This window comes from Protopterus annectens, chromosome 12.part0, assembly GCF_019279795.1.
Source record: "Protopterus annectens isolate FY-2018-M chromosome 12.part0, PAN1.0, whole genome shotgun sequence".
NCBI classification, from domain to species: domain Eukaryota; kingdom Metazoa; phylum Chordata; order Ceratodontiformes; family Protopteridae; genus Protopterus; species Protopterus annectens.
Window position 1 is genome coordinate 859,880,805 of NC_056746.1, and position 26,910 is coordinate 859,907,714.

The 26,910-nt window shown below is 37.1% G+C and overlaps 1 protein-coding gene across 1 annotated transcript in view; it reads left to right on the top strand.

Annotated features, from left to right (window-relative positions):
* LOC122816842 (DEP domain-containing mTOR-interacting protein-like) overlaps positions 1-26,910 on the top strand; it is a 699,106-nt gene that overhangs the window by 204,809 nt on the left and 467,387 nt on the right. Inside the window, exon 3 of the mRNA XM_044089901.1 lies at positions 14,046-14,169. Coding sequence (XP_043945836.1) covers positions 14,046-14,169 — 124 coding nt within the window. The remainder of the gene's footprint in view (positions 1-14,045; positions 14,170-26,910) is intronic.

The following is a 26,910-nucleotide window of genomic DNA, read 5'->3' on the forward strand; positions in this document are numbered from 1 at the left end:
TGTGCAGTGATCATGGGGTTATAAAGTTTAATTTGTTGCTAGATAATTCTGCCAAACTGAAATCTAAACCAATGCACAGAGTTAATTACAGATTATATGGAAGCAAAACAGTCACTATGTAAAACTAACTGAAGTGAGGTGTTCAGTGGAAAAACTGCAGATGGAATGTAGAAAGTTTTGAAAGATAAATTGTTTGAGTGCAAAAGGGGTGACAAGTTCTCCCAGTGACATCCAGGTAACCCCAGGTACTGGAATCAAATTAGATAATATTGAAAAAGAACTGCACAAACTGGATCCAAACAAAAAACAGGGAGGAGACGGAATTAGTAACAATGACCTGAGAACACTTCAGCAAAAACATATGGTACCATTATATCTATTATTCACTAGGTCATATAAATATGGGGAGATTACTCAAGATTGGAGACATGTGCTTATTAAACCTGTCTTTAAGGGAAAGGTAGTAGGATAAACCCAGAGTCATATACACTCTTAAGTCTACTTTCATGTTGTGGAAAAATAATGGAGAAGATAATATTGGATAAGTTATTATCAGAACTGGATAAGCTGGGACTTGAAACCATATATCAGCATGCATATGTTGAAAATAGATCTATTACCACCTGTAGCATGATGTTCTATAACAATATAACAGCTATGAATGACAAATTGTGTTCTGATGTAATTTATATAGATTTAACTTCAGCATTTGACAGGGTCATACACAAAACACTGATCAATAAATTAGTACAGCTAGGTATTTATGTTACTCTTGGTAAGATGGATAGCTGCATGGCTTGCAAATAGGACATGGCAAGTATCATACAGCAACTGGACAGTTGAAATCCTTGGTTACAGTCAGGGTGTCCCACAGAGCTCTGTCCCAGGCCCTTACTTGTTTAGATTGTATCTTTCAGACCTAACCTTTTCATCTGAGGTGTTCTACAGTCTATATGTAGAAGACCTGAAACAGGGTAAACTGATTACATGTGTTACTGATAAGGCATGTCTGCAAAATAACTTGACTGAATTGACCATTTGGGCACAGGAGAATAATATGCTGATAAATACATAAAAAAATAAATAAATTGAAAAGTGAATATTTAATACAGCACACAGTGACTGAAACTGTAGGCTCATGTCAGGACCTGGATATATGGGTAGATTCTGCTATGAGTTTTTCTAATCATATCAACCAATTGGGTAATGATAGTTATTGAAGTATAGGTTGTTTAAAAAGATTTATAAAGTCTAGGAAATTAAAAATGATGAAGTCATGGTTAGTTTCATTAGACCCAAACCTTAGTATGGAATAACAATATGGAAACCCTACAAGAAAACAAGCATGAGTAAACTGGAAAGAGTACAGTGAAAATATACAAATACCATCTGTGGATGTGAAAATTTAAGTTATTATGAAAGATTAAAATATCTGAACTTGTACAGTGTCTCTTACAGATATCTAAGAGATCTTATTCAGGTATACAGTGCATTTAGAGACAACTACCTCTGGGAATGTTTGGGGTTGTCAAAAAGTACTAGAGAATCATTAGACAACCTATGTGGAAGATTCTATAGGAATGAGAAGTGTACTAACTGGTTCTCTGACAGAATAGCTGATGCATGGAACAGACTACCATTACATTAAAACAAGTACTAGTTTAGATATTTTTAAGAACAGCCTGGACACTTATTATGGGAACAAATGTTTGGTATATTGGCAAGCTAGAAAAGCATTAATGGCCGTGCTTGAAATATTTTTATGTATGTAGGTATAATTTCGGTTTTGTGCTGCTGAGACTAGTTAAGTCTAAATTTTGTTATGGAATGGCCTGTGTCCCTGTAAGTTCTGGAATATGCAGTTCTGCTGAGAGAGACAAAACTTAAAGAAGCTCATCTTTATCAAACTGTAAACACAGCAGCAGATTGCCCAACCTGAATAAATCATCATGTTAGTTAAAGAAGGGGCCTGCTTGCAGTATACCTAGGGGTTTGTTACTCTGTCAAATTTATGTCCAGAAGAAATGTGGAGACCAAACGCCACTGAATCCAGCTTTTAAAAGAACAAATTCAGGTTACAGCTTATAAAGTTTTTTCCAAAAACAGTTTTTCTTCTGCTGCAGCAACTATTTGTGATTGCAGATGGTTAGTATGGCAGGTAATAGTGATTACTGTTGGGTACAATTCAGCTGATATATTAAGCTACAGTTTTAATTCTTTGCAAATCATTAAATAGCTACTACTTGATTAATAGAATATAGGAGAAATGTGAAAGGAAACCTTTATATAACAGTGCAGCTAGACAAAATTCCAGACCTCTACAGATGTTGCAGTTCATATGTCAAAGCATGTGGGTTGCTTGTGTGTGTGTGTGTGTGTGTGTGTGTGTGTGTGTGTGTGTGTGTGTGTGTGTGTGTGTGTGTGTGTGTGTGTGTGTGTGTGTGTGTGTTTGTTTATTTATTTATTTATTTAACGTTGTTGACCAGGTAGGTGGTCCGGCCATTTTCAGCCATAACTTGATCCGGTTAGTCATTCACAAATTTCAACAGGTAGTTCCAGTTCTCAGGTATTGTATAATTCAGTGAGTGTAACAGATTCATTTACAGAACAGCAAAGCTGAGACATTGGGAAGTTAAAATTAAAGACAGCAGAGATTGTTGCACTATGTGGCAATGTACAGTTTCAAACGAGTAGCATACACTTTACCAGCAACAAAAACTATGTGAGATTATTTTATTTTAGTTATTTATTTATCTTTTGTTAACTGGGTTAGTCCTACTAGACTAGTGGCCTCTTTTCTGGTGGGGGCAGAGGTGGTATTTATGCTACTAAGGGAAATTTATCAAGGTCAGTGGGGAACTACCCCTACTCTTTTTGTTGTACACATATTATGTTCCCATTGGGAAGAGCAATGTGGTGGAGGAAGGAACAATGATGTTGTTTGTGGTGACTTGAAGGAAAACTGTGTTAAGTTGGGGTTGGTGGATACTTTAACTAGGAAATGGAAAATGTTTGTGAGTTGGTTAGTTATGATGAGAGATGTACAAATGGCCAGCACCTAGCTGACCATTTGGAAGTGTCAGAGTGTGTAGGGGAGAAGAATTTGATAATGCAAGTAGAATCTGGTGGTTTGGGAGATACATACTTGTTATGTTTACTGGAAACAGAGGCACCAGGTGAAGGATCAGAATTATCATGGAGTGAAATGACAGGCACAAAGAAGAAACACCCATTTATTCCATTTTGGGTGAAATGGCAGTAAAAGTTTTTGGGGAAGAAAAAAAGCATTGACATTTGTGAGTCAGGTAATAATAGCATGGAAGAAGAAGGCATAAAGGAATAAAATGTGTGCAGAAATGGTGGGTTCTCAGCAAAAAAAATTAAACGTACTGCTTTTTTTTCTGGTAAAAAGTAAAGGCCTACATTGAGAATACAAGCAATAAAGACTGTGTAGTTGACAGGCGGTTTGTGTGAGGCAGTATCATTGTGGCTTCTGGGCTTGGTGTGAAGGATGTTAGGTCTTTTATTCAGCAATTTCCAAATGGTTGTGTTGGTATATTTGGGCAATCTAAGGCAATATGGCATTTGTCTCATGTTCTCAGACAACCAGTTAATGATTAAAGAAAAACCACGGTAGCGTTGTCGCCTCACAGCAAGACGTTATCCCATTCGATTCTCAGCTAGAGCGTCTTCTGTGTGGAGGCATGCATGAATGGGCATACCTTTGTTGAAGGTTGTGCGTCAGGGCTGGTAACTCAGCATGTAAAAATCCACTACCAAACATTAGTGGACTGGAGTTCCGCTGTGGTGAACCCTAACCGGGATAAGCCGAAAGACACAACAACAACACAATATGCAATAGATGTAAATACACAACTTCTTTGGAGGCAAAAATCTTGCATCCATACAAGGTTGTCAGGAATACCCACATCACATCCCTCACACACAGACTGTTTTATAATAAGACCTTCACAAATCTCAAAGACCTCCAAAGCCACCTAATGGGAACACTGCTCCACAGCACTCACTAAAAGACTCACCAAAAACAACACCAAACATCTCACATAAGTCTACACCCAATGGTCCCCCAAGATCAAAGCCCATAAGGCAAAAAAAAAAATGGTCTGCATAGTACTCTTGTCATTGGGGACTCCATTGTGTGATTCACAGATACCCCACTCACCAGGTCAGAGTAGGAGAAGATAGCTGCCTATCTGGACCCAGGATCTGCAATATTACACATGCATTAAGGTTACTGCACATCAGCTATAAATATGATTCTGTCACAGTCCATGTTAGGTGTAAATAACCTATTGTATACCTAATTGAACTCTATGAAAATTGTATAATGGATTTCTTGGAATGTGTGTCACAGATAGGTATGAGCCTTGCAGTGAGTGGCATTCTACCTTCACCAAGGATGATGTCACAGTATGCACATGAAATTATTTATTTTAATAATTGGATTAGTTACTCATGTCACTCCGGGGGGATCCAGTATCTATCAGCATGAGAGGACATGGTCAAAAGACTATGTTGCTTTGCCAAGGATGGGCTGCACTTGAACCCCTTAGGCTTTCAAATACTGACTAAAACTTTATCCACCCTCTTAGAGGGTTTTTAGGCAATACCAAAAATACAAAACTACCAGCATAGTGAAAAATTTGTCAAGCAACCTTAAGGTGTTACTGCTCAGTGCTTGGAGCCTAAACAAAAATTCCACACCCTTCCAGCCCTCATAATGCTGGTGAATATAGACATCTATGCCAGGACTGAGACCTGATTTAAAGCCATGGAAAGTACTCCAGCAGTGCGAGGCTACAGTGCCTTCTGCATGTTTAGACCAACAATAGTGCAGACTGGGGTCAAAGCTGGTGGTGTCTCAATCTACGTTAACAAGTAACATACCTCCAGGTTGGTTAAACAGGATTATGCCATAGAGTTAATCCACGTGCAAGTCACCATAGATAAATTCCCTCACCATATCATGGCTAGCTATAGGTCACCATCTATGCCTGTAGAGTCTCACAACTCTTGCATAAACCTACCAGAGCACTTACCATCCACCCAAACACCCTATTCATGGATGACTTTCACTACCCCTCTATAGACTAGAAAATGTACACTGCCTCAAGCTTCCTTGACTTTATTAACACAAACACACCTGGAACAGAGAGTGCACACTCCAACCATAGGATCAAATATACTGGATCTTTCACTCATCAACATGGCAGAGCATTTCACCCCTCCCATGTCACATCCTCAGTAGTGAGGTTGGATTACAAAGCTATTTCATTTTAAATAAAAATCAATCCAGAAAATCCAGCTAAACCAGTAATAGTTAAGAACTATTCAAAGACAAACTACATTCTATTAAATGATAGTTTGTCAAAATTCAAGGTGCATCCCCAACCCCCAGACCACAGCTAACTGTGCAGAATTATTCAGAGTCCTTATACAAACATGTGAATGGTTGCATAGAGGCTGATGTACCTACCAGAAATAAACCCAAAGCAAACACTAAAAGCATACCCCACAGGTGGAATTCTCACCTAAACAGGGTACATAATAAAATAAGAAAACTCAAGCCCAAATCAGGAAGAGCAACTTCCTTAAAGACACATGCTCTCTTGTACAACTAAACAAGAAAATAAGAGGGTAAGTCCAACAAGGCCAATTATGAGGACAGGATAGCATTGCAGGCTAAAAACAATCACAAGGCTTTCTTCAGCTATGTCCAAAACCTTAGGGATAAAATTCAGCAGTGTGCTGAACTGGTGGTGAACTGTACCACTTTCACCGATCACAGTGACCTAGCAAGTCTACTGGCGGATAAAATCACTCAAACTTCACCTCGCACTCCCTCCCAGCTCCACCAGGTGAAATCCCCACCAACATACTTCCCCAGCTATCAGCAGTGGTGAGGTGATGACAGGAATGGGGGCTGGCAGGACTCACTAAAGCTGATAAGATCATCTCCACTGGACCCAACAACATCCCAGTTGTCTCCAAAACAATCTAAAACATGACTTATCAGGACCACTTGAGGCACTTTTCAACTACAGCCTTGAAGCGCACTATGCTCCAAGTGAATGGCAGACCACAACAGTTATTCCCCTCCACAATGGTGGACCATCAACCAACCAGGGAACTACAGACTAATCCATCTAACAAACCTACTATGCAAAGCCATGGAATGGATTATAATGGAAATGATAAACAAGGATATTGGCAACCTACAGACACTGGACCCATTACAATTTGGTTTTGTTAAGGGAAGGTCATGCCTACTTAACCTGGTAGACTTCTTTGAGAGGATATCCAAGGCAGTGGATGAGGGCAAAACAGTGCATACTATATATCTTGACCTGGCAAAGATATTCAATACAATAGAGTATTCAGGCATTGTTGACAAGCTCTCTGAGGTAAGCACAAATCCCTACATAACTCACTGGATTGCTGGCTGGCTCACAGACAGAACCCAAGTAGTCAGGATGAGTTAAACCACCTCCACCAAGAAGAACAGTCACCAGAGGAGTACCCCAGAGCTCCATGCTGGGCCTTCTACTGTTTAGCATCTACTTCTTGGAAGTCAAGGCTAGCATTCAAAGCCTCTGGCTCACTGAGTTCACAGATTACTGTAAAATGGGAGCTATTATAGATTCCCGTGAAGACACCAACATCTTACAACTGGATTTAACACAGACAAATGACTAGTGCCAAAGCCATGGCCTTAAAGTGCAATGCAAAAAAAAAATTACAATGTACTTTGGGAAAATGTCAACCCAAGTCAATTACTCCATTGACAAAATGCCCCAAGAGTCGACTCAGTAGTAAGGGATCTAGGAACATATGTAGACAGCAATTTGGCCTTTGACCAACATCTAGCTAAGATAGTAAGAAACTCATTCTATGTCTCCCAACTTACAGTGGCATCAAGGTCCAAGGAATTTATGCTACTACTCTACTTGACCCTTATTAGACCTATCACTGAATACAATGCCCACTTTGGCATGTATCTGACCAGATATTTGCAACAACATCCACAAAGGTTTCTCACCAGAAGAACCCAGGGCATGAATACCTTGTCCTACACTGATCACCAGAAGGCTCTGTCTCTCTGTTCAGTCACCTGCAGGCTGCTGAGAAGGGATCTTTCCCTGGTTTTCAGGGCTTCCTCAGACCCAGCCCTGATGGATCTGTTGCACATGCTCAAAAACAAGCAGCACCAAAAACACTTGATCCAAGGATCTGAACTTCACTTGTGACATAACTAAAACATACTGAAGACACAGATATGTGTCCCAAAGGAACCCAGCACTATGGAATATGCTCCCCATCCATATAAAATAGAGTTCACCCCTTATCCTATTCAAACAAAACCTTGAGAGTTGGATGGTAAATCCCTTATGGACACAGGCCATCAGAAGGAAAAGTTTTACCCTAATTAATACCCCCTCACACAAATCTTTAGTTACCTCCCTTGTAACATGCCCCCTTGCCCCCTCCCCATATAGATGCCCTTGCTCCATGATATTCAGGACCCAAACTGTTTGCCCTGTGTGGCTAGGCTTGTAAGAGCCCTAGTGCTCATTAGCTTAGTAACAACCTAAGAACCTATAAACCTATGAATCTGTGAATTTAAAGGGACATTTTCTGGACATATGTGATAAAAAGAATGACTTTTCTGGGAATGAATATGTTTTTGCTGGTTTGGGTACAAGACTAAAACATGAAATATTTTTACAATTCAGGACTGATGATATTCATAAAGAAAATGTAAAATTATGTTTAAAAATGTGTCTCAAATTAGAGAAGATTAATAAGACAAAAATGATAAAAATATATGGAATGAGTAATGGAAAATGAATGTGATTCTAAAAGTAGAAAATGGGGTGGTACAAGATTGCAACTGTTATTTTTGTGAAGGGTAACAGAGCTACATTGAAATATAGTGATCATGTTTTTTTTTGATAGTAAAGAACACTTGATCAATAAATGTGACATAATTATCACCGTAAGAAATGGCATATTATGAGTAAATGTAAAAAATAATGCAGAACATGTGGAAATGTAGGGCATTTATGCCTTGAATGTAAAGAAGGGGAAAAGACTGAAAAATCTAAGCAAAGAGAAGGTAGTCAAGAAAAAAAAACTGATATAGGTAAGATTAAAGAGAAAGAAAACATACAGAAGGATGGGACTAGTGACCCAAAGGAAGGAAATGAGTTGGTGGATGCTAAAGAAAAAAGGGGATGAAATGTGTGAAGTGTTAGGGTGTTATAAATTGCCAGAAAGTGATAGATCCATAATTGTAGAAGAAAAATGTATGGGGTTAAGAAAGGAAAAAATAGTTATATTGGTGAGAGACTGAAAGAGAGGAAAAGAAAACTAAAAACATGTCTGCTAAGGATAAAAAAGGAAAGGAGTAATGTTAGGTTAAGTTCAATTAATGTAAATGGTGACTAGAAGAATTGGTGTGATAGAAAGGTGTAAAAAAGTAAAGGGGGTATTTTTTGTTTGCTAGATGTGAGGTTTATACCAGAGGTAGAAAGCAATTAAAATTATATGGGAAGATCAAGTGATAGTCCCTAATAGGTTAAGTGTTATTGATGTAAGGTGGGGAAGGAAAGTGTTTAGACTTATAGGAATTTATGCCTGTAAAGACATTAAAGATAGAGAAAGGCTATTTGAGAAAATCATGACATATGTTTTAGTAAGTATGACTATTACCGAAATGGGTGATTTTTAACTGTAATATTCAAGGTAAAAGAAAGAAAATGGGAATGATGTTAGGAAAATTAATAAGAAAATTTAAGACCTTGGAATTTCAAACAATGGACAAATAAAAGCAGAGAATTTGAAACTGAAATAGATTATTTCATTCATATATGTGAAAGGAGTGTGTGGGGGGTGTATAGCTACTATTTTTTTCAGATCACATAGGTACATGGGTAGAAACTAGAGAAGAGCAAAGGTATGTTAAAGAAGGTAAAGAAATAAAAAGGTGTTTGGAGAAAGGTGTGAATGAACAGTTGTTAAACAATGAAATGAGACAATTATGGGCAGATCATAAATCAATGAGACCTTTTTATAAATCTTAGACTGACTGACTAGTGAATAAGCTCTAAAGAGAAGTATTGAACATCTACTGTCAGTCAGAAAAATATATAGAAATTGTGAGAAAGAGAATTATGTGAATTGATATAGGGATGTGCTAGGATATTTGGAAAATTATGATATATGGTTTTATGAAATAAAAAAGTTATTGGATAAGACTAAAGACATTGTTAACAGTTTATTGTATAAACAGACACACTATGTTAAGGGAAGGAAAGAGGTGTTACCTTTTTTGGCAAAGTCAGCAAAAAAAAAGAAGTTTCATTAGTTAGGGAATTAAGAAATAAAGAAGATAATATAAAGTTTAAACAGGTTGTGGTTAGAGATACAGCAGTGAAGCATATTAAGGAAATATTTGATAAGGGCCAAAATGTGATGAAGCTTGTTTGGGAGGTAAAGAAATTTTTGAACCAAGCAAATGCTACTCTTAATAAAAATGTAATTTTAAGTGAAGAGGAAATGGTTATTCTGTGTCTAAAAGAATACTTTGTATCAGGAATAGATGGGATGGAGTATAATTTATGTAAGAAAATTGATGTGAAGGTGAAAGAAAGACTTGTAGAGGTATTTAATGAGTGGTTAGAAGCTGGAGAAGAAAGAAAAGATATTTGTGTTGGTATCAGTAAGTAAAAATGGATGAAAGGGGTACAAATCATTGTAGGCCAATTATGTTAAATATTTCTGAATAGAAGATATTTATGAAGGTTATCAAAAAAATTGAAACTGTGTTACAAGTTATTGTTGATTGTATCTGTGGGATTAAAGGTAGAGACAGTCAGGAATTATTAATTCTTATAAAGGAAGGTAAGAGATGTAAATAAAGCTTTTAAAAATGTTGAATATGAGGTTTTATTGCATATCATAACAGTGTGTGGAGAGTAAGGAATCATTTTCAATATTTTAAGATCAGCATATAATAATGAAGTGAAGGTACAGATAAATAGTTATCAAACAGTAGTAAGGTTAAGAAGGAGGTGTGTCAAGGACGTCCTATGAGCAGTGTTCTATTTAATTTGACTATGAATGTTTTAGCTGGTAAGATGCAGAGTGACATGAGGGAAGAGGGTATAATATAGGTGATACAGTTTATTTTTTCACGTTGTATGTCATGTGCAGATGACATAATAGTTATAGCAAAGGAAAAAACAGTGGATGAGGGAGGTGCTAAGTCATTTTTGAGTCTCCCAAAATACAGAAAAAGTGTAGGTTTTGGTGAAATGGTAGAACTAATTGGATAAAATTTAATAAGAAAGAATTTATTTTGTTAGGCACACCTTTGGGAAGAGGAGAGTAGGGGAGAAGAAGAAGAAATACTTTTTGTTCAGTTAAAGATAGTGTTTTTCTGGAGACCATTTAGATTATCTTTCAGTAAGAAGGTTTATTTAATTAATTCTTACATGTTATAAAATTTGCATATTTGGCAAAGGTATATTTAATACCTAAAAAAAGAGAGATTTTACAATTTTTTGGGGGTGGGCTTATTGAGCTTAAAATTAAACCAAGTAAAAGAGGTAGTAATTTATAGCAAACAAGGGGAGGGTTTAGGTTTGAAAAACCCTACTGTATATGGTGTATCTATGTTTATGTTTTAGATTATGAAAAATATCGGTAGTGATTAATTTTGAGTTTATATTTTATTGAAAAGTAAATATGAGGAGTTGTGAGAAGATTTGTATCATACTAAAAGAAAAAGGAAAATAGGACATAGTGAAATGCAGGGATTTAAAAGAAAATATTTCTTATAGAAATTAAGGATGGACAATATGCATAATAGGAAAAATAGTATGAAAATATTATGATTTTTTTATATTAAACATTGGGAAAGGGCAAGTAAGGAGGTTGTATGTTTTTTAAAAGAAAAAGTAAAAAATATAGGTTTTGTCAAGGTTTTTTTATGGAGGCCTAGTTTAAAGTAACTACCTGTTCAAGAAGATATGCTTAACAAAAGAAAGGAAGACAGCCTAGGTCTGCTTTGTGGACTGGTAGAAAATCTATACATGTTTTTGGTGATATGAAAGAGTTTAAAAAGTGTGGAATGAAATATATAAAAGTATATATAACAATTTGTTTTGGTCAATTTGAAAAATGTGGAATGCTAAGACTACTGACATTCTATTTAATAAATTGTGTAGTTTAGCTGATATTATGAAGAAAATTAGAAATGGTTATGGGAAAGAGTGGCGATATTAATAAGCATATTAATAAGATATCACTGTGATATAAAGTATGTAGATAAACACGTTTATATGTATATGGGTAATTAAGATGCATTTTTTTTATTTTAACCTTAGTTTTAAATTTTTTTGTATAGTGGTTTACTTTTGTAAATAAAGTTCACACCTACTCTTTTCAATAAATGCTAATGAATCTTTTATATCCATCTCAGCTATCACCAAGTCAAGCAGATGGGACCTCATTTTCTATGTAGGGAGGCTAAAACATATGCTGTACCCCAGTGCAGTCCTCAATAAACCAGACAATACTGCCACATGGCATACCCTTCACAAAGGTGATGCATTTTGGCTTATATAACTGAGTGATTCATAAACAAAGCCATTTATGCAGCTCATGTGCATGACAACAAACATGCACAGAGGTAGTGTACAATGTAAGAGCCACATATACATGTTGAGACCTAGTAACTCTATCTGGATAACATTTCTAAAAAATAACAATGACTAGCAGCTGTGCTTCCACTGCGCCAGTGTGAACTCATAGGGTGTGTCACTATCCCAGGCATCCTGCCCTTGTTGTCCTCCTCTTGTTAACACTGTGTTGCAGAAACCGCTTGCATTGGCTGTACTCCCAAGTTAAGCCACAGTGCCTCTAAACAGTGCACTATAATACATGCCATGTTTCTGAATCATTAACTGTACTTCTTGGCATTAATAGAGTTGTATGCATATCTGTTTCACTGATGAGTCCTCACATAACAGAACACAACATGATGGGCAGTTTCTGTGACACAAATAGCACCAGAATCTCCTTGTTTTTACATTACAAATAGCCATACTGTTGCATACACTAGGTGGGCACCATTTTGTGCCTCGTATACATTTTCTTTAATGCATGTAATGTGAAATAGTAGGCATGTGATGATTAAGAGGGGTCAAGCAGACCTTATATTTCATATTATTCTAAGCTTCTGTGTATATATGTGTGAGATGTAGCTGAGATGTTCTACCTGATTAGCTCTCCAGGCAGCAGACACTATGCAGTAGTTTAATTAAAATAGTCTGATTTGTGTCCTAGGAATCTGCATCTTAAAAGCAATATATTGATTTATGAAAGCTGCTACTGCAGGACACAGACAATCAACTGTTCTGAAGTCTGCTGAACTAATTCTAAGCTCCCCCCCTTACACACACACACACACACACACACACACACACACACACACACACACACACAATGAGTTTGTGTCCAAGTAAATGCAAGAAAATGGTCACGTATCAATGTTTCTAATGCAGAAACGTTATTGGTGTACTGGCCGCATTGCTTCCTTATGCACTAGCAAATAAAAAAAAAAATACTTCCACCTGTTTCCCCGAAAAGTTATTTATCTATTCTGTAATACACATATTCAGACTTTTATCTGAAAACAGGAAAACTCTGATATTTGCATCAGCATTGTTCTCAGTAATTATTCTCCTAAATGTGGAACTTTATTTTTTAAAATGAGGAACAAAAAAAGAAAATAATTTTGTAGCTGGTCAAACTTTAATTAGAAAGCTTCTGGTGTGGTTAGAACAAGGTGCATTACAGAATATTTTCTTCACAACTCGTTATGATTTAGTAGCATTTACCATGGACCTTTGCTTAAAATTTAACAGTAAATTCGTGACAAATACTATCGATGTGAGGAAAGGCATTTTTGTAAAGTAACTTGTGGAATGGTTTGTGAGAACAAGATATATTTACGAATTAAGAGCAGCAAAATGCTCCAGCTGCCAAAAATGCTCAAATTCAAATGTGCATAAACATGAACATCGTCATATGTTTCGGTAACCGCTTGTGTACAAAGAAGGCTAAAAACAGAATATTTCCTAGATTTACTTTTTTATTCAGTTAAAGGAAAAATAAAAGTTCAAGACAGAGTAGAATAAGTAAACAAGCAGTAAGGAGAGGGAGACATTGGTCTGTTCTGGAATCACATTGCTTGCTGGTAAACCTCACAGCTGGGCATTATGGATGACAACCCTAGCCTTTGAAAGCAAAGGAAACAATGCAGGGACATATCTATCAGCTGAAGTGATAGTTATCAGGACAAATAATAGCTACTAACATGCTTGGCACTGAACATGAGATTACATGTTAGCCAGGGTTACAGTTTGTAGGGAATGTAGGAAGGTAGCAAGGATGAGGAAAGGATCTCTTCTTGTAAAAGACAAAAAAGGCTGGACCAAAATCAAATCTTTCAATGTCTTAGTGCAGAGCAAAAAATGACTGGAGGGGAAATAAAGGCCCAAAAGTAGGGACGCATTTTAAATATTGCCCTTATAAACTTAGCAAGTTGCTAGAATAACAGGTTTTGCATTAGCATGCATTTTCTGAAGGATATGAAGACCTGAAACAGAAATGTCTGTGATTATTTAGTGACTTTAATCCTCAGTGATTTGCCAGAAAACCACAAATTGTATGAAGAACAGACCAAAAATATGATGCAAAAATCAGGACAGTTGAGAAGTTGAAGGATAAACCGTGTATGGTATTAAAATGCAAGCAGGCCAAGGATCATGAAAAGGTAAGTTCCCGACAAAGACAGGAAAATATTTTAGTAACTTCAACATTTATATTCATCTCAAGCTAAAGAAATGTGTGGTGCATAAGTTTTACCAAATAAATATGAGGCCTGATTAACTAAAGTGTATGGAAATCTAGATGCTACACATGGAGAGTTAACATTTTTTATTTTGCTCTTTTAGTATGCGATGAGTACTCTGATTTTAAGGATGCTAAACTGCTGTATCGTTTCCGTAAGGATGATGGCACCTTTCCTCTCAACAAAGATGTCAAAGTCTTACTCTGGGGAGAAAGGCTATATGAAAAGTACGTAAGTAGAATGTGTGTGCATGTGTGCGTGTGTGCGTGCGTGTGTGCGTGTGTGTGTGTGTGCGTGTGTGTGTGTGTGTGTGTGTGTGTGTGCATGTGTGTGTGTGTGCGTGTGTGTGTGTGTGTGTGTGTGTGTGTGTGTGTGTGTGTGTGTGTGTGTGTGTGTGTGTGTGCGCGTGTGTGTGAGTGTGTGAATTACTGCTTGTTGTTAGTGACAAACAGGCTCTAGTGTATTTTAGTCAATGTCTCTGAACAAATGTTGCTGTGGACAAATACCTTTTCCAGTGTTATGTTACTTTGTGGCCACTTGTCAGAGTAGCAGTAACCACTGACGAAAACAATGAGAATATCCAGGTCTGGAGCTGTAAATAAACAGAAGTGCCAGATGAGGAAAGGATTCCAGCTATAATGGTGTTATGATTTATGAATGACAACAGAAATTAAGATGTTGAGTATCAAACAGTTCTTTGACATGGGCTAACAGCTATGCATTTTTTGTAGATCTTTTCTGTACCATAAGGTGGGTCATACTTAGGTACCACCCACACTTCATAAATTGTATTATCTTTTTAAAAATGTACATGGTGAGAATTGAATGTTGCTGTACAACCTACGTTAAAATGAAAACAGTAGTGTTGACATTGGTGATTTAAATACCAGTGCACAGTCTGAACAAAGAAATGTACGGCACACCTTGACATTTAACTGTGTAGAAAATCCCTGAGGGTATGTGAATCAATCCTGTCCATTCCTAATGATGCTACCTCATCCTCACTAGGTCACTTAATCTACAATGCTGCATTCACTGCATCTGAAGAAGGTGTGTTCTTTCGAAAATTTCAGCACCAAACGTGCTGGAAAAGCATTGAATTTCAGGTCGCTTTTATGTGTCTGTCATATTATAGACACCTGTTGCTGCTTTTTTCATTGCAATATTTTTGTTTTTCACTTAGTGAAGTAAATAATTTTAAAGCCTTAAGATAGTGAAGTTAATTTTCACAAAATATGATCCAGAAGTAAAGTATGATTTATATAAGACCGTAGTAAAGGTTATGCATGTGTATTTTCTTCCAGGAAATCTACTGCCAAGTTCTTCATCTGAGAAGTTTAGATTCCATTTAAAATCTGCAGTGTCTCTCCCTATGTTTAAAAATCATCTGACACTTACACAATGACTTTATACAGCCTTAAAGTTTAAATTTAATTAATCTTATTCTGTCACAGTTGTTCTGTAGTCTCCCAGCCAATTATTCATATTAATGTGAAACAAAATGTGCTAAAGTACATGGCATAAAGTTTGTGTGTCCATGTAATTTCTTCCATAGCTGGCATGAGCAGGATGGAATTTGTATAGGGTGCAGGCAGAAAATTTCACTTACAGTTCTCTGAGTTTGCTTTGAGGTGCCCACAGTTGTTTAAAAAAAGATTTTCCAAAGTTAATGCAGAAAAGCCAGTTTTAGAATGTTAGGGGTTTCCTATCAAGATCAATGGAAATAGGAGCCTTTATCAGGACTGATTCACTCAAGGCTCTTGGCAAGATTAATAGAGTCAGACAGGGCCCCTAGCTAGTTTAATGGTCCTAAGTAATATTTTTACTCCTTTTTTATTTGACCCTAGATTCCACCATCATCTGCCCGTGCCCTCCTCAACTTTTTTGACCACGATGAAAAGGAAATAAGGGTATTCCAGTGAGGTGTTACTCTGATCATACCAAAAGTTTGTTCCGTATCTTTATCCTTTTATCTTCATCTTCTGCATACACCACACAGTGATGACAGAATGGCTCATGCCTGTATGTAAATATTACCCTCTGTGTATGATGATCTGGGGCTTTCTGTCTATTTACCTACCTGGGGTAGATCACCAGTTCCACCGAGGTTATTATCCAGGCAAGAAGAAGCATGCACTCTCCTCATGACAGAAAGAGACCGGGCAGGAGTCGCTTGATTCTTCCTTCCCACTGGCCCTTTGGCACCCAGTTTGCTAAATGATTGCAAGTCAGCAATATTGTATGTGGAGGTTCCAAGTACTACTGATGGAGTAGGGGGCTTACACCAAGAGGAACATAAATCTTGCATCCCCCTGTTGATGCCTCTATCATATTGCTAAGTTTACTCTCACCTCATATTGCTGTGTTTGGACAATTGGCTCAAAAACCTAGATTTAATTTTGATTGCAAAAGCTAATTTCTGTGTTATTGCAGTCATGATATTAACTACAGAGGTTGCTGCAGTAACCTAGACTTTTTGCTTTTAGAATCTAAAATAATATGATTTGATTCGGGACATCCATGCACAGTAGAATTTATTAGTGTCTAAACTGCCAAGGGAGGTTTACTCCTGCCTCAGTGACTCTGTTAAAGTTAGGATACTAATAACTTAAAATCATTTATTTTTAATATGGTTCTTTAACTAAAGACCTAATGCCATTTGACTGAAAAAACATATGACTGAAAATTCTTCTCAATTCAAATTTAGAAAACAGCACATACTTATTTATATGTATGTTTAGAGAACAGGGCATCCCGCACTACCCTTGTTGGGGGCTGTCTCCCCCACAACCCCTACTAGTCACTCTTACTCCAAAGTTGTAAAATCTTGCCAAAAGCAAATATTTTTATATTTTCTCTTGCTCTGAAATTATATGACCTTGAAGGAAAATATATTATTTGGGGTGGGGGGCATAGGTTGCCTAAATGAAAAAAATTATCAGTCAAATAGCTTTTGGTCATTTACTTTATAAGTTAAATAACATTCAGTCTATTAGAGTGCAGTCTTTTGTGACAGACCTAAGAGACATGAACTGTAAGTAAAGACCTTAAAACAATATTATTAAACTGTTTTTACTGATAATACTAGAATTCTGAAAATAGCAGTATTGCCTTTTCAAATATGCTCAAAAGCCAAAAAAAAAAAACACACACACACATACACTCACAAACACACATACTTTGATGACCTCTCAGCTGTCCCTGTTTTCAGTGAACATTCCTATATACAGGCCTCATTTACTCCTCTGTATGGAATACATATTTTTGGAAGTATATCCCCATTTTCAGGCTTGACTTTTTTCCACTTCACACAATTTTCTGAATCCCCCTCATCATACATGATTTTTGAAGCTGTGTAGTACACAAAAAAACACAACACTACATGACCAACATATTAGTATCACCAATAATTTAAATAAAAATGACACAGATGCTTGCATCTCCCTTATTCAGAAGCAAAAAAAATTACCTTGTGAGGTAGAATTTTGGAAATGCAGTTTATTAAAGTCTACACATTTGATACTGCCTCCTTGATAATGAGATTATATTTTGCCATCATTTTGATACTTAGTTTATTTTTAAAGTGTTTTAGAGTAGGATCCCATATTTCTACTGTAAGCAGAAAGAGTTATGTATTATTTGGTGTTCAAAGTCTATGTTAATTAGCTATCAAGATTTTTGGCTGGATGTACCTACTTTTCACGAGCCTTTGTAACTATTTTCAATCTGACCAAAGACAACACAATAGGTATAATATGGCACATGTGGCAGTAAGTACTGGAGAAAACCTGTAACTCCACTGGATACCTTTATCACATTATACCTCTCACTGGAACACTCTTCTCCAACACACTGGCTAGGCTTAGCCTGGAGTTTGGTTGTTTAAAGACAAACTTACTTGGCTAAATCATTAAACTAGCACTGAGAAAGAAGTTTAATCTGCAGCCTCAGTGTGGGGGCCTTCGACCATGTATCTCCTAGTGTTTGCATTTTAATTCTAAGTTGCAGCAGTGCTGATGAATTCTTTTGAAGCCCCTTCTGCATGTTTCAAATTGGAAATGTCAGTCTCTTCATTGACAGAGCTGTCTTATAGTCATGCAGTAGCAAAGTGGGGAGGGTTGAAATTATGAATTATTTACATAAGGCTGGTTGATGTTTTATTATTCTCCAGTGAAAGATACTGCAGATTAGGATGGGGGGGGGCAGAGTGTTTACATATGAAAAACAAACTTGTGTAATAGCAAACTATCATTTAGAACCACCAGACAAATGAGTCCCACAGATATAACTGAAAATACTAGTAAATACAATAAAATGAAATACCTCTATTCTTCTTTTGTAAAATTAGGACACACTTTACGTAACTGATACTGATTCAATGTTTGCAACACTGTAATCGCAGTGCCTTGGTAACCTGTAAAGCTTCCCAGCAAAGCTGCTGCCAGTGGTCAGTGACAAATTGGTAGAAAACATATAGAATAGAATAAAAAAAAAACTATATATATATATATGTGTGTGTGTGTATATATATATATATATATATATATATATATATATATATATATATACAGTCATCTCAAATTAACAAACAGTAACATGCAGTGGGGTCTATATCATATCAGCGAATTGCACAAATTGCGAACGCTCATAATATTGAATGTACCGGACCTCAATGTGCTTTTTCTGAGATCGTGGTACAGTGAAAAATGGGATATTTGCCCTTTCCTCACTGTAGTGTGATCTTGGAGTTGGAATATATATTTACAGGGGTGCAGCCCCCCCACAATAGGAAGTTTGAGGTCTGGTACGTTCAATATTATGAACATTCTCAATTTGTGGGATTCGCTCATATGATATAGACCCACATGCAGCAAAGGGCTAAGCAGGGAACTTTTATTGTTAGGAGTACCTGAATTGCTTATTTCATTATTGATTAACTGGTAAGTATACTATGGACTATCTAACTTCATTATGTTAAATCCATTTCTAAAATGACAGCCAGAAGTTGGGCACAGTAGTTAAGTAATATGGTATCAGATAATCATATGGGTTTCTACTGTGGATCTTCACATTGCATCCCTTCTTACCTTTCAACATCTTTGCAATAGAATTCTGAACAATGTCAAAATAATAGGGGAGGAAGACCCAAAATCAGGAGCAGATTTTAAGTGTTGCTCTTACAAACTTAACAAGTTGCTAGAACTACAGATTTTGCATTAGCATACATTAGCATGCATTTTGTGAAAGATATGATTTCTGAAATTCAAATGCATGCCATTATTTAGAGGCTGAACGCTTCAATGATTTGCTGGAAAACCAGAAATTTTACATTAAACATGCATTAAATAGACTAAGAATATGATACGCAAATCTGTACAGTCTATGAAATTCTGGACAGTTTAGAGGTCTTTCCTCTGTTTTCAGTCCATGGCCAGCAAGTGTTTCATGGTGATAAAGCTTTCTGTCACTGCAGGTACTGAAAAATGCCTGACAGTATTTCTCAGTCCCTTGGGTTCTCATTTTTTGTACATCTTACTAAATGTATTTCTCTTGTTGCTCCTTCACACTCTTCCCTCTACCTGTATTAGCATGCTCATCCTTACTTCCTCCTTCTCACACTTCTCTGTACCTGTGCTAACCTGAAGAGCTTGTTTCTCATTTTCTAGTTTCTCTGTACTGATATGTTTAGAGTGTTCCTCCTTCTCATACATCTTTGTCTGTCAGTACCAACATGATCATTATGTTCCTTCTTCTCATATTTTTTTGTTGGTACTAACATGCTCATCATGTTTCTCCCCATACTTCTTTGTCAGTACTAACATGCTTATTTTGTTCCTCCTTTTCATACTTCTGTCTGTCAGTACTAACATCCTCATCATGTTCCTTCAAATACATCTTTGTCTGTCAGAACTAACATGCTCATCATGTTCCTTCTCATACATCTTTGTCTGTCAGTACCAACATGCTCATTATGTTCTTCCTTCTCATTTTTTTTGTTGGTACTAACATGCTCATCATGTTTCTCCTCATACTTCTTTGTCTGTCAGTACTAACATGCTTATTATGTTCCTCATTCCCATACTTCTTTGTCTGTCAGTACTAACATGCTCATCTTGTTCCTCCTCATACTTCTTTGTCTGTTAGTACTAACATGCTCATCGTGTTCCTTCTCATACTTCTTTGTCTATCAGTACTAACATGCTCATCATGTTCCTCCTCATACTACTTTGTCAGCACCAATATGCTCATTATGCTCCTCCTTCTCATATTTATTTGTCAGCACTAATATGCTTATTATGTTCCTCCTTGTCATAATTCTTTGTGTCAGTACTAACATGCTCATCATGTTTCTCCTCATACTTCTTTGTCTGTCAGTACTAACATGCTTATTATGTTCCTCCTTCTCATACTTTTTTGTCTGTTAGTGCTAACATGCTCATCATGTTTCTCCTCATACTTCTTTGACAGTACTAACATGCTCATCATGTTCCTTCTCATACATCTTTTTCTGTCAGTACCAACATGCTCATTGTGTTCCTCCTCATACTTCTTTGTCTGTCAGTACTAACATGCTCATCATGTTTCTCCTCATACTTCTTTGTATGTCAGTACTAACACGCTCATCATGTTCCTCCTCATACTTCTTTGTCAGTACTAACATGCTTATTATGTTCCCCTTTTCATACTTCTGTCTATCAGTACTAACATGCTCATCATGTTCCTCCTCATAATTCTTTGTCAGTACTAACATCCTCATCATGTTCCTTCTCATACATCTTTGTCTGTCAGTACTAACATGCTTATCATGTTCCTTCTCATACATCTTTGTCTATCAGTACTAACATGCTCATCATGTTTCTCCTCATACTTCTTTGTCTGTCAGTACTAACATGCTCATCATGTTCCTTCTCATACATCTTTGTCTGTCAGTACCAACATGCTCATTATGTTCTTCTTTCTCATATTTTTTGTCGGTATTAACACGCTCATCATGTTCTTCCTCATACTTCTTTGTCAGTACTAACATGCTTATTATGTTCCTCATTCTCATACTTCTTTGTTGGTCAGTACTAACATGCTCATCGTGTTCCTCCTCATACTTCTGTCTGTCAGTACTAACATGCTCATCATGTTCCTTCTCATACATCTTTGTCTGTCAGTACTAACATGCTCATCATGTTCCTTCTCATACTTTTGTCTGTCAGTACTAACATGCTCATCATGTTCCTCCTCATACTACTTTATCAGCACTAATATGCTCATTATGCTCCTCCTTCTCATACTTTTTTGTCAGCACTAATATGCTTATTATGTTCCTCCTTCTCATAATTATTTGTGTCAGTACTAACATGCTCATCATGTTTCTCCTCATACTTCTTTGTCTGTCAGTACTAACATGCTTATTATGTTCCTCATTCTCATACTTCTTTGTTTGTCAGTACTAACATGCTCATCATGTTTCTCCTCATACTTCTTTGTCGGTACTACCATGCTCATCATGTTCCTCCTCATACTTCTTTGTCTGTCAGTACTAACATGCTCATCGTGTTTCTTCTCATACTTCTTTGTCTGTGAGTACTAACACACTCATCATATTCCTCCTCATACTTCTTTGTCTGTCAGTACTAACATGCTTATTATGTTCCTCATTCTCATACTTCTTTGTCAGTACTAACATGCTCATCATGTTCCTTCTCATACTTCTTTGTCTGTCAGAACTAAAATACTCATGTTCCTCCTCATACTTCTTTGTCTGTCAGTACTAACATGCTTATCATGTTCCTTCTCATACATCTTTGTCTTTCAGTACCAACATGCTCATTATGTTCTTCCTTCTCATATTTTTTTGTCGGTACTAACATGCTCATCATGTTTCTCCTCATACTTTTTTGTCTGTCAGTAGTAACATGCTTATTATGTTCCTCATTCTCATACCTCTTTGTCTATCAGTACTAACATGCTCATCATGTTCCTCCTCATACTTCTTTGTCTGTCAGCACTAATATGCTCATTATGCTCCTCCTTCTCATACTTCTTTGTCTGTCAGTACTAACATGCTCATCATGTTTCTCCTTCTCATGCTTACAACAACCTCCACTATCATATTCAGCATTGTCCTCCCTCTCATACTTCTGTGCCCTTCCTATTTTTCTTACTAATGTTTTCTGTATCACATCTTTCTCCATGCCATGCAATTTCTATCCAAAAACTGGCATTGTTCCTGTGCCAAACCTGACAAGATATCTATAACTCTCTCATCACATTGTCCACTCCTTTCCTCATTTTCTCCCTCTCCTCAGTGTTATGACTACTTCCCATTTCTTCTGCTTCAGAGACCACTCATCATGTAAGTGAAATGCTTCCATTCTTGCTCTCTTCAGAAATCTCTACTATCTTCTCCTATTGTGTCCATCTTAGCTTCTCAGATGATGTTGAAATCCTTGTCTAGTGAAAGCAATATGCCATTTTTTCCATATTCTCTCATCTTACCCAGCTGTGCCCTGCATGCCTGTTTCTGCTTTTTCCATTTTTATTCAGACTTAAAATAGCTCATCTTAGCTATGGGAGTATTAGAAACATATCTGATATGCTTAATTCCAAGATTATTTCATACAACTGAGACATCTTGTCAGTTCCTGACACGTAGTTCAATGCTTCATGGTGTAGTTCTGACTCATTTGTGATAGACACTAAAATGTGTGATCACAAATTTATGAAATTAAAGTGACATACCAATTTCAAAAGTTACTCCAGGACTTTAAAAACGTTTTGGGAAATGGAGTTTCACCACAAGCTCCTCCCCATACGTGTGCTACTTAAGTATACCTACTCCAGTATTGATGTACATTGGAGTAAAAAATAAAAAAATGTATGCAAATTGTAGTGTTAATGAATAATTGTACACTAAAACTAATGAGTTAATGCAAAAAAATCAAGTCCGTTTCTCATACAAGAATGCTTCAAAGCTGTGACTATGTGGTTTGAGCCTAAAGAGCGCAGGACTGTGTTATGAAGTGACATTAATGCAAATATTGAGCAACAGGATTGTAAATGATGTAACTAATGACTGCAGATAAAGGATGATGTCACTTACAGCAGTACGACAGGTAGTGCACTCGGCTTTAGTGCAGAAGGCTGTGGATTCTATTCTCACACCAGTCCTGCACTCCTGAGTGTGTTGTCCTTCAGATGAGACATTAAACCAAGGTCATATCTGCTTGAGTTGGTAGTAGCTCAGGTGGATGTAAAAGATGCCGTGGCACCTATCAAAAATAGTAGGGAAGTTCTCTGATGCCCGAGTCAGATTTCCCTAGCAGCATAAATACCACCTCTGGTCTCCATTGAAAAGAGGCCACTAACCTAGACTAAGCTGGTCAACAAAGGATAAACAAATAAAATAAAAATAAAATATTTGTAGTTAATTTAACCTTTGAAAATGCCTTAAAGATAGTTTTGTCAGTGGAAGGTGAAAACCAATCATATGTAGGATGTACAGGTATGGCACACTGCAGCCTCTTGTACCAATGTACAAAAAAGAACTCTAAAGGTCATGTACTACAAGACTAAAAAAGGAAAATTCCAGCAAGGAAAATGTCATCCACAGTCAAAAATTGTGCACACAGCTCTAACAAGTAAAAATAAGAAAAAGAAACATTTTAGGAGTTCATGTGTTGAAAGTGCTACTAGGAAGTTTATTCCTTACTGCTCATCATACCCACAATAAGGAAGACCACAATAAGGAAGACATCGCAGAGAGTTCAGAGCAGTTGTCTGTTTTAAACTGTGTGCAGACATTGGGTATGCAGAAAGTTAAGTGCAGAAATGAAGCTTGAAGGAAGCCTTGTGAACTTTGAGACTGCTACAGTGGCTGAAATGAAATTCAGAGTTTGCAGTCTACCAGTAGTCCCCTGAAAATATTCTCAGGAAAATATTGGGAGTTATCAGTATGATAGTTAAAGAAGAAGAAGAAACATTACCATTAGAAGAAATGGAAATACTGGACCAAGCTCACTGGGTAGAGTTTGTCTGAAAAAAACATTTAAGCTATGAAGGAATGCAGAACATGAATCCCAAAAATGAAGCTTTAGAAAAGAGCTTTTTCAATGGGAAGCTGTGTTTAAGGAAGAAATGGATAACTTAAAATGGTTCATAGCTATAATACATCTTTTAGCAGGTGCCAGACCTAGGATTTTCTCACTGAGGTCAGCTGCTTGCATACTACAGGCTAGAACAGAACATTAGACATATAATTAAAATAAGCAATATTAACTCATGCAGAATGTTTACAATGTGCTCAAATTGTGTTTATTACATTAAAATCTGAAGGCACTATTACTTTATGTAGAGAGTACAAATTAACAGCCTGTTATCTTTATTCCAGCATAATCCTACACCATGAGTTGAAGATCTTTTGACATTATTTGCAAGGTTCAGAAGTTTTCAACAGTAGGTATGATCAATGCTTGTCAGAAATTGTTTTGATGATCAGTCTAAGAAATGCTTGACCATAAATACTCCGAATATCCAAACTGAAAATGCCTCCAAACATGGCCAGATCAAAGATGCCACTCACCTAGCAGGAAATAATGTCGCAACCAAGAACATTTCATCTTGTAACAAAGACTTATCAGCATAAACAGTCCCCTATACCAAAAACATTTATATAGCGATTCATACTTATTAATATTTAGTATTAGACATGACATCATTTTTAATATTTAGTATTAGACATGATATATTTTTTAATTTTAATATGTAAACTGGGCTGCTATGTAATGCCTTTGGCCCCTGGGCCTAAACATGCTCATATGGCAGGTCATTGAGGATGAGTATGCAGTGGGATGCCCATGGACAACATCTCCTCACATCCACAAGGCACATTTCCTCCCAACAGCCCTGTTCCTCTCTCCGTCTGAGACATGAGTCGTAGACCCTTTAGTCTCTACCTACAGACTGCACCACCTTTTGTACTCCAAGTGTACACAAACCCAACCCTCCCCCAGAAAAAGTAACTAGAACATGCCCCTTTAGTCTCCCACCCTGGCTGTCTCTTCTAGTGCCAGGCCTGCTAACTGAATCAAAGTCACCTGGGTTACAGCCAGGGCTCCATCCCTCTGTGCCATTGATTCAGGCTAGTCTTTACAAACACTGTTCATTACAAAAGCACAAAGTGTAAAATACATTTTCAAATGGAACTCTGGTTCCAGAAACATGGCCTCAAACTGAATGCCGAAAAATGCATCACCATCCCTTTTGGGGAGAGTGACATCCCCACAAATTATCACATTGATAATAAGGTCCTAAGCACACAGTCAGTTGTGAGGGACTTGTGCACCCAGGTTGATAGCAAACTGACTTTTGACCACCATATTTCCTCCGTTGTACAGAAAGCTTTCTACATGACCCACCTCATTAGTAAAGGTATCTTATCCAGAGACAAGGTTGTCATAACATCCCTATATTCTTCCCTTATAAGACCCATTATTGATTACAATGCCCCTTTTGGCATGTACCTCACAAAGCACATGCAGCAGCTGGAGAGACCACAGAGGTTCATCACCTGGAGAATTCAGGGCAAACATCTACTCTGCACAGATAAGCTAAAAGCCCTGTCCCTTTACTCAGTCTCCTACAGACTCCTCAGAGGAGACCTCTGTCTGGAATACAAAACAATCTGCAACCCCTCCCTGGTGGGACTACTGCATATCCACAAGTCAAGCTCCACTTGAGTAACCCACATGTACAACCTCAACCTGGTCTGTGACATCAGTAGGACTTGTTGGTGGGACAGTTTTGTGTCCCAGAGACTCCCCCTTTTGTGGAATAGACTCACTCTCCATGTAAAACAGAGTACCTCATTAAAACTTTTTAAACGCAACCTGGATAACTGGATGGGGAACAGAAGATACACCTCTGGGATTCTACCTCTGTCCCTGCTGGACAGTGGCTTAGGGTGCTGACTTGTTGGAACATGGGCTAAATTCTTGGCTAGGCTTGTAAGGCCCTCAGAGTCAATAGCCTAGTAACTTCCTATGATCCTATGAAAAAAAAACACCAGTATGTGGATGATGTGATATATTTTCTAAAAGCAACAACGCAAATTCTCTCTTGGCCCAATAAAATGTCCTAGGAAATTTTAATTGGAAAACCTCTAGAACTAGAAAATGAAAATGTAATAGCCTGGAATAACAATGGAATAACAATGAGGGCTTGCAAGATGGCTACACACTGATCAACAGCTTAATATCAGCTCTCCCAGTGTGAAAGTTGAAACTGAGAAATAACCAGTGAAATTGTCATTTTGGATAAACTTTGGTTACTGGCTAGAAAGGTACACTACCTCTACACCAGCAAAGAAGAAATTTAGAGAACCATCAACCAGAAAAGGTGAAGAGAAAACACTGGGTGGGAAGTAGCTGTTCAGCTTTGGTACAAGAGATGGCTCCCACTAATTTAGAGGAAAAAAATACATAAAATGTACTCAGGGGTAATTAAAATAAATGAAATGAAGGAATATATCAACTCAATTAGCAAGAAAGGTTGGAAATATAGAAGAAGCTTTAACTACCTATTCATATACAACTGCAAAAATCTGAGGTTGAAATGAAGAAAATGTGTCTCAAGAAGAGCTGTTTCAAAAAAAAGTAGAGTTAAAAGACAGTGTGTGCAGAGAAAACCTAAAATTTTCTGCTGTCCTAGAGAAGTTGGAAAGAATACACTGTACTAATTTTATGAAAGCACAAATAAGCACCTGGACTGGTATTCCACAGCAGGATTTGTTAATTGAAAGGACACATCATGTTTGCTCCAAACCTAGCCATGAGAAACCAGCCAAGACCTATATTAGTAAAGATGCAATCATACCAGCAGAAAGAGTTAATCCTGACAAAACTGTGGCAAAAGGGAAGTATTAAAATTACAGCCACCAGAGTGTTTGTGCAAAGCATACACCAAGCAGAAGAGATGCA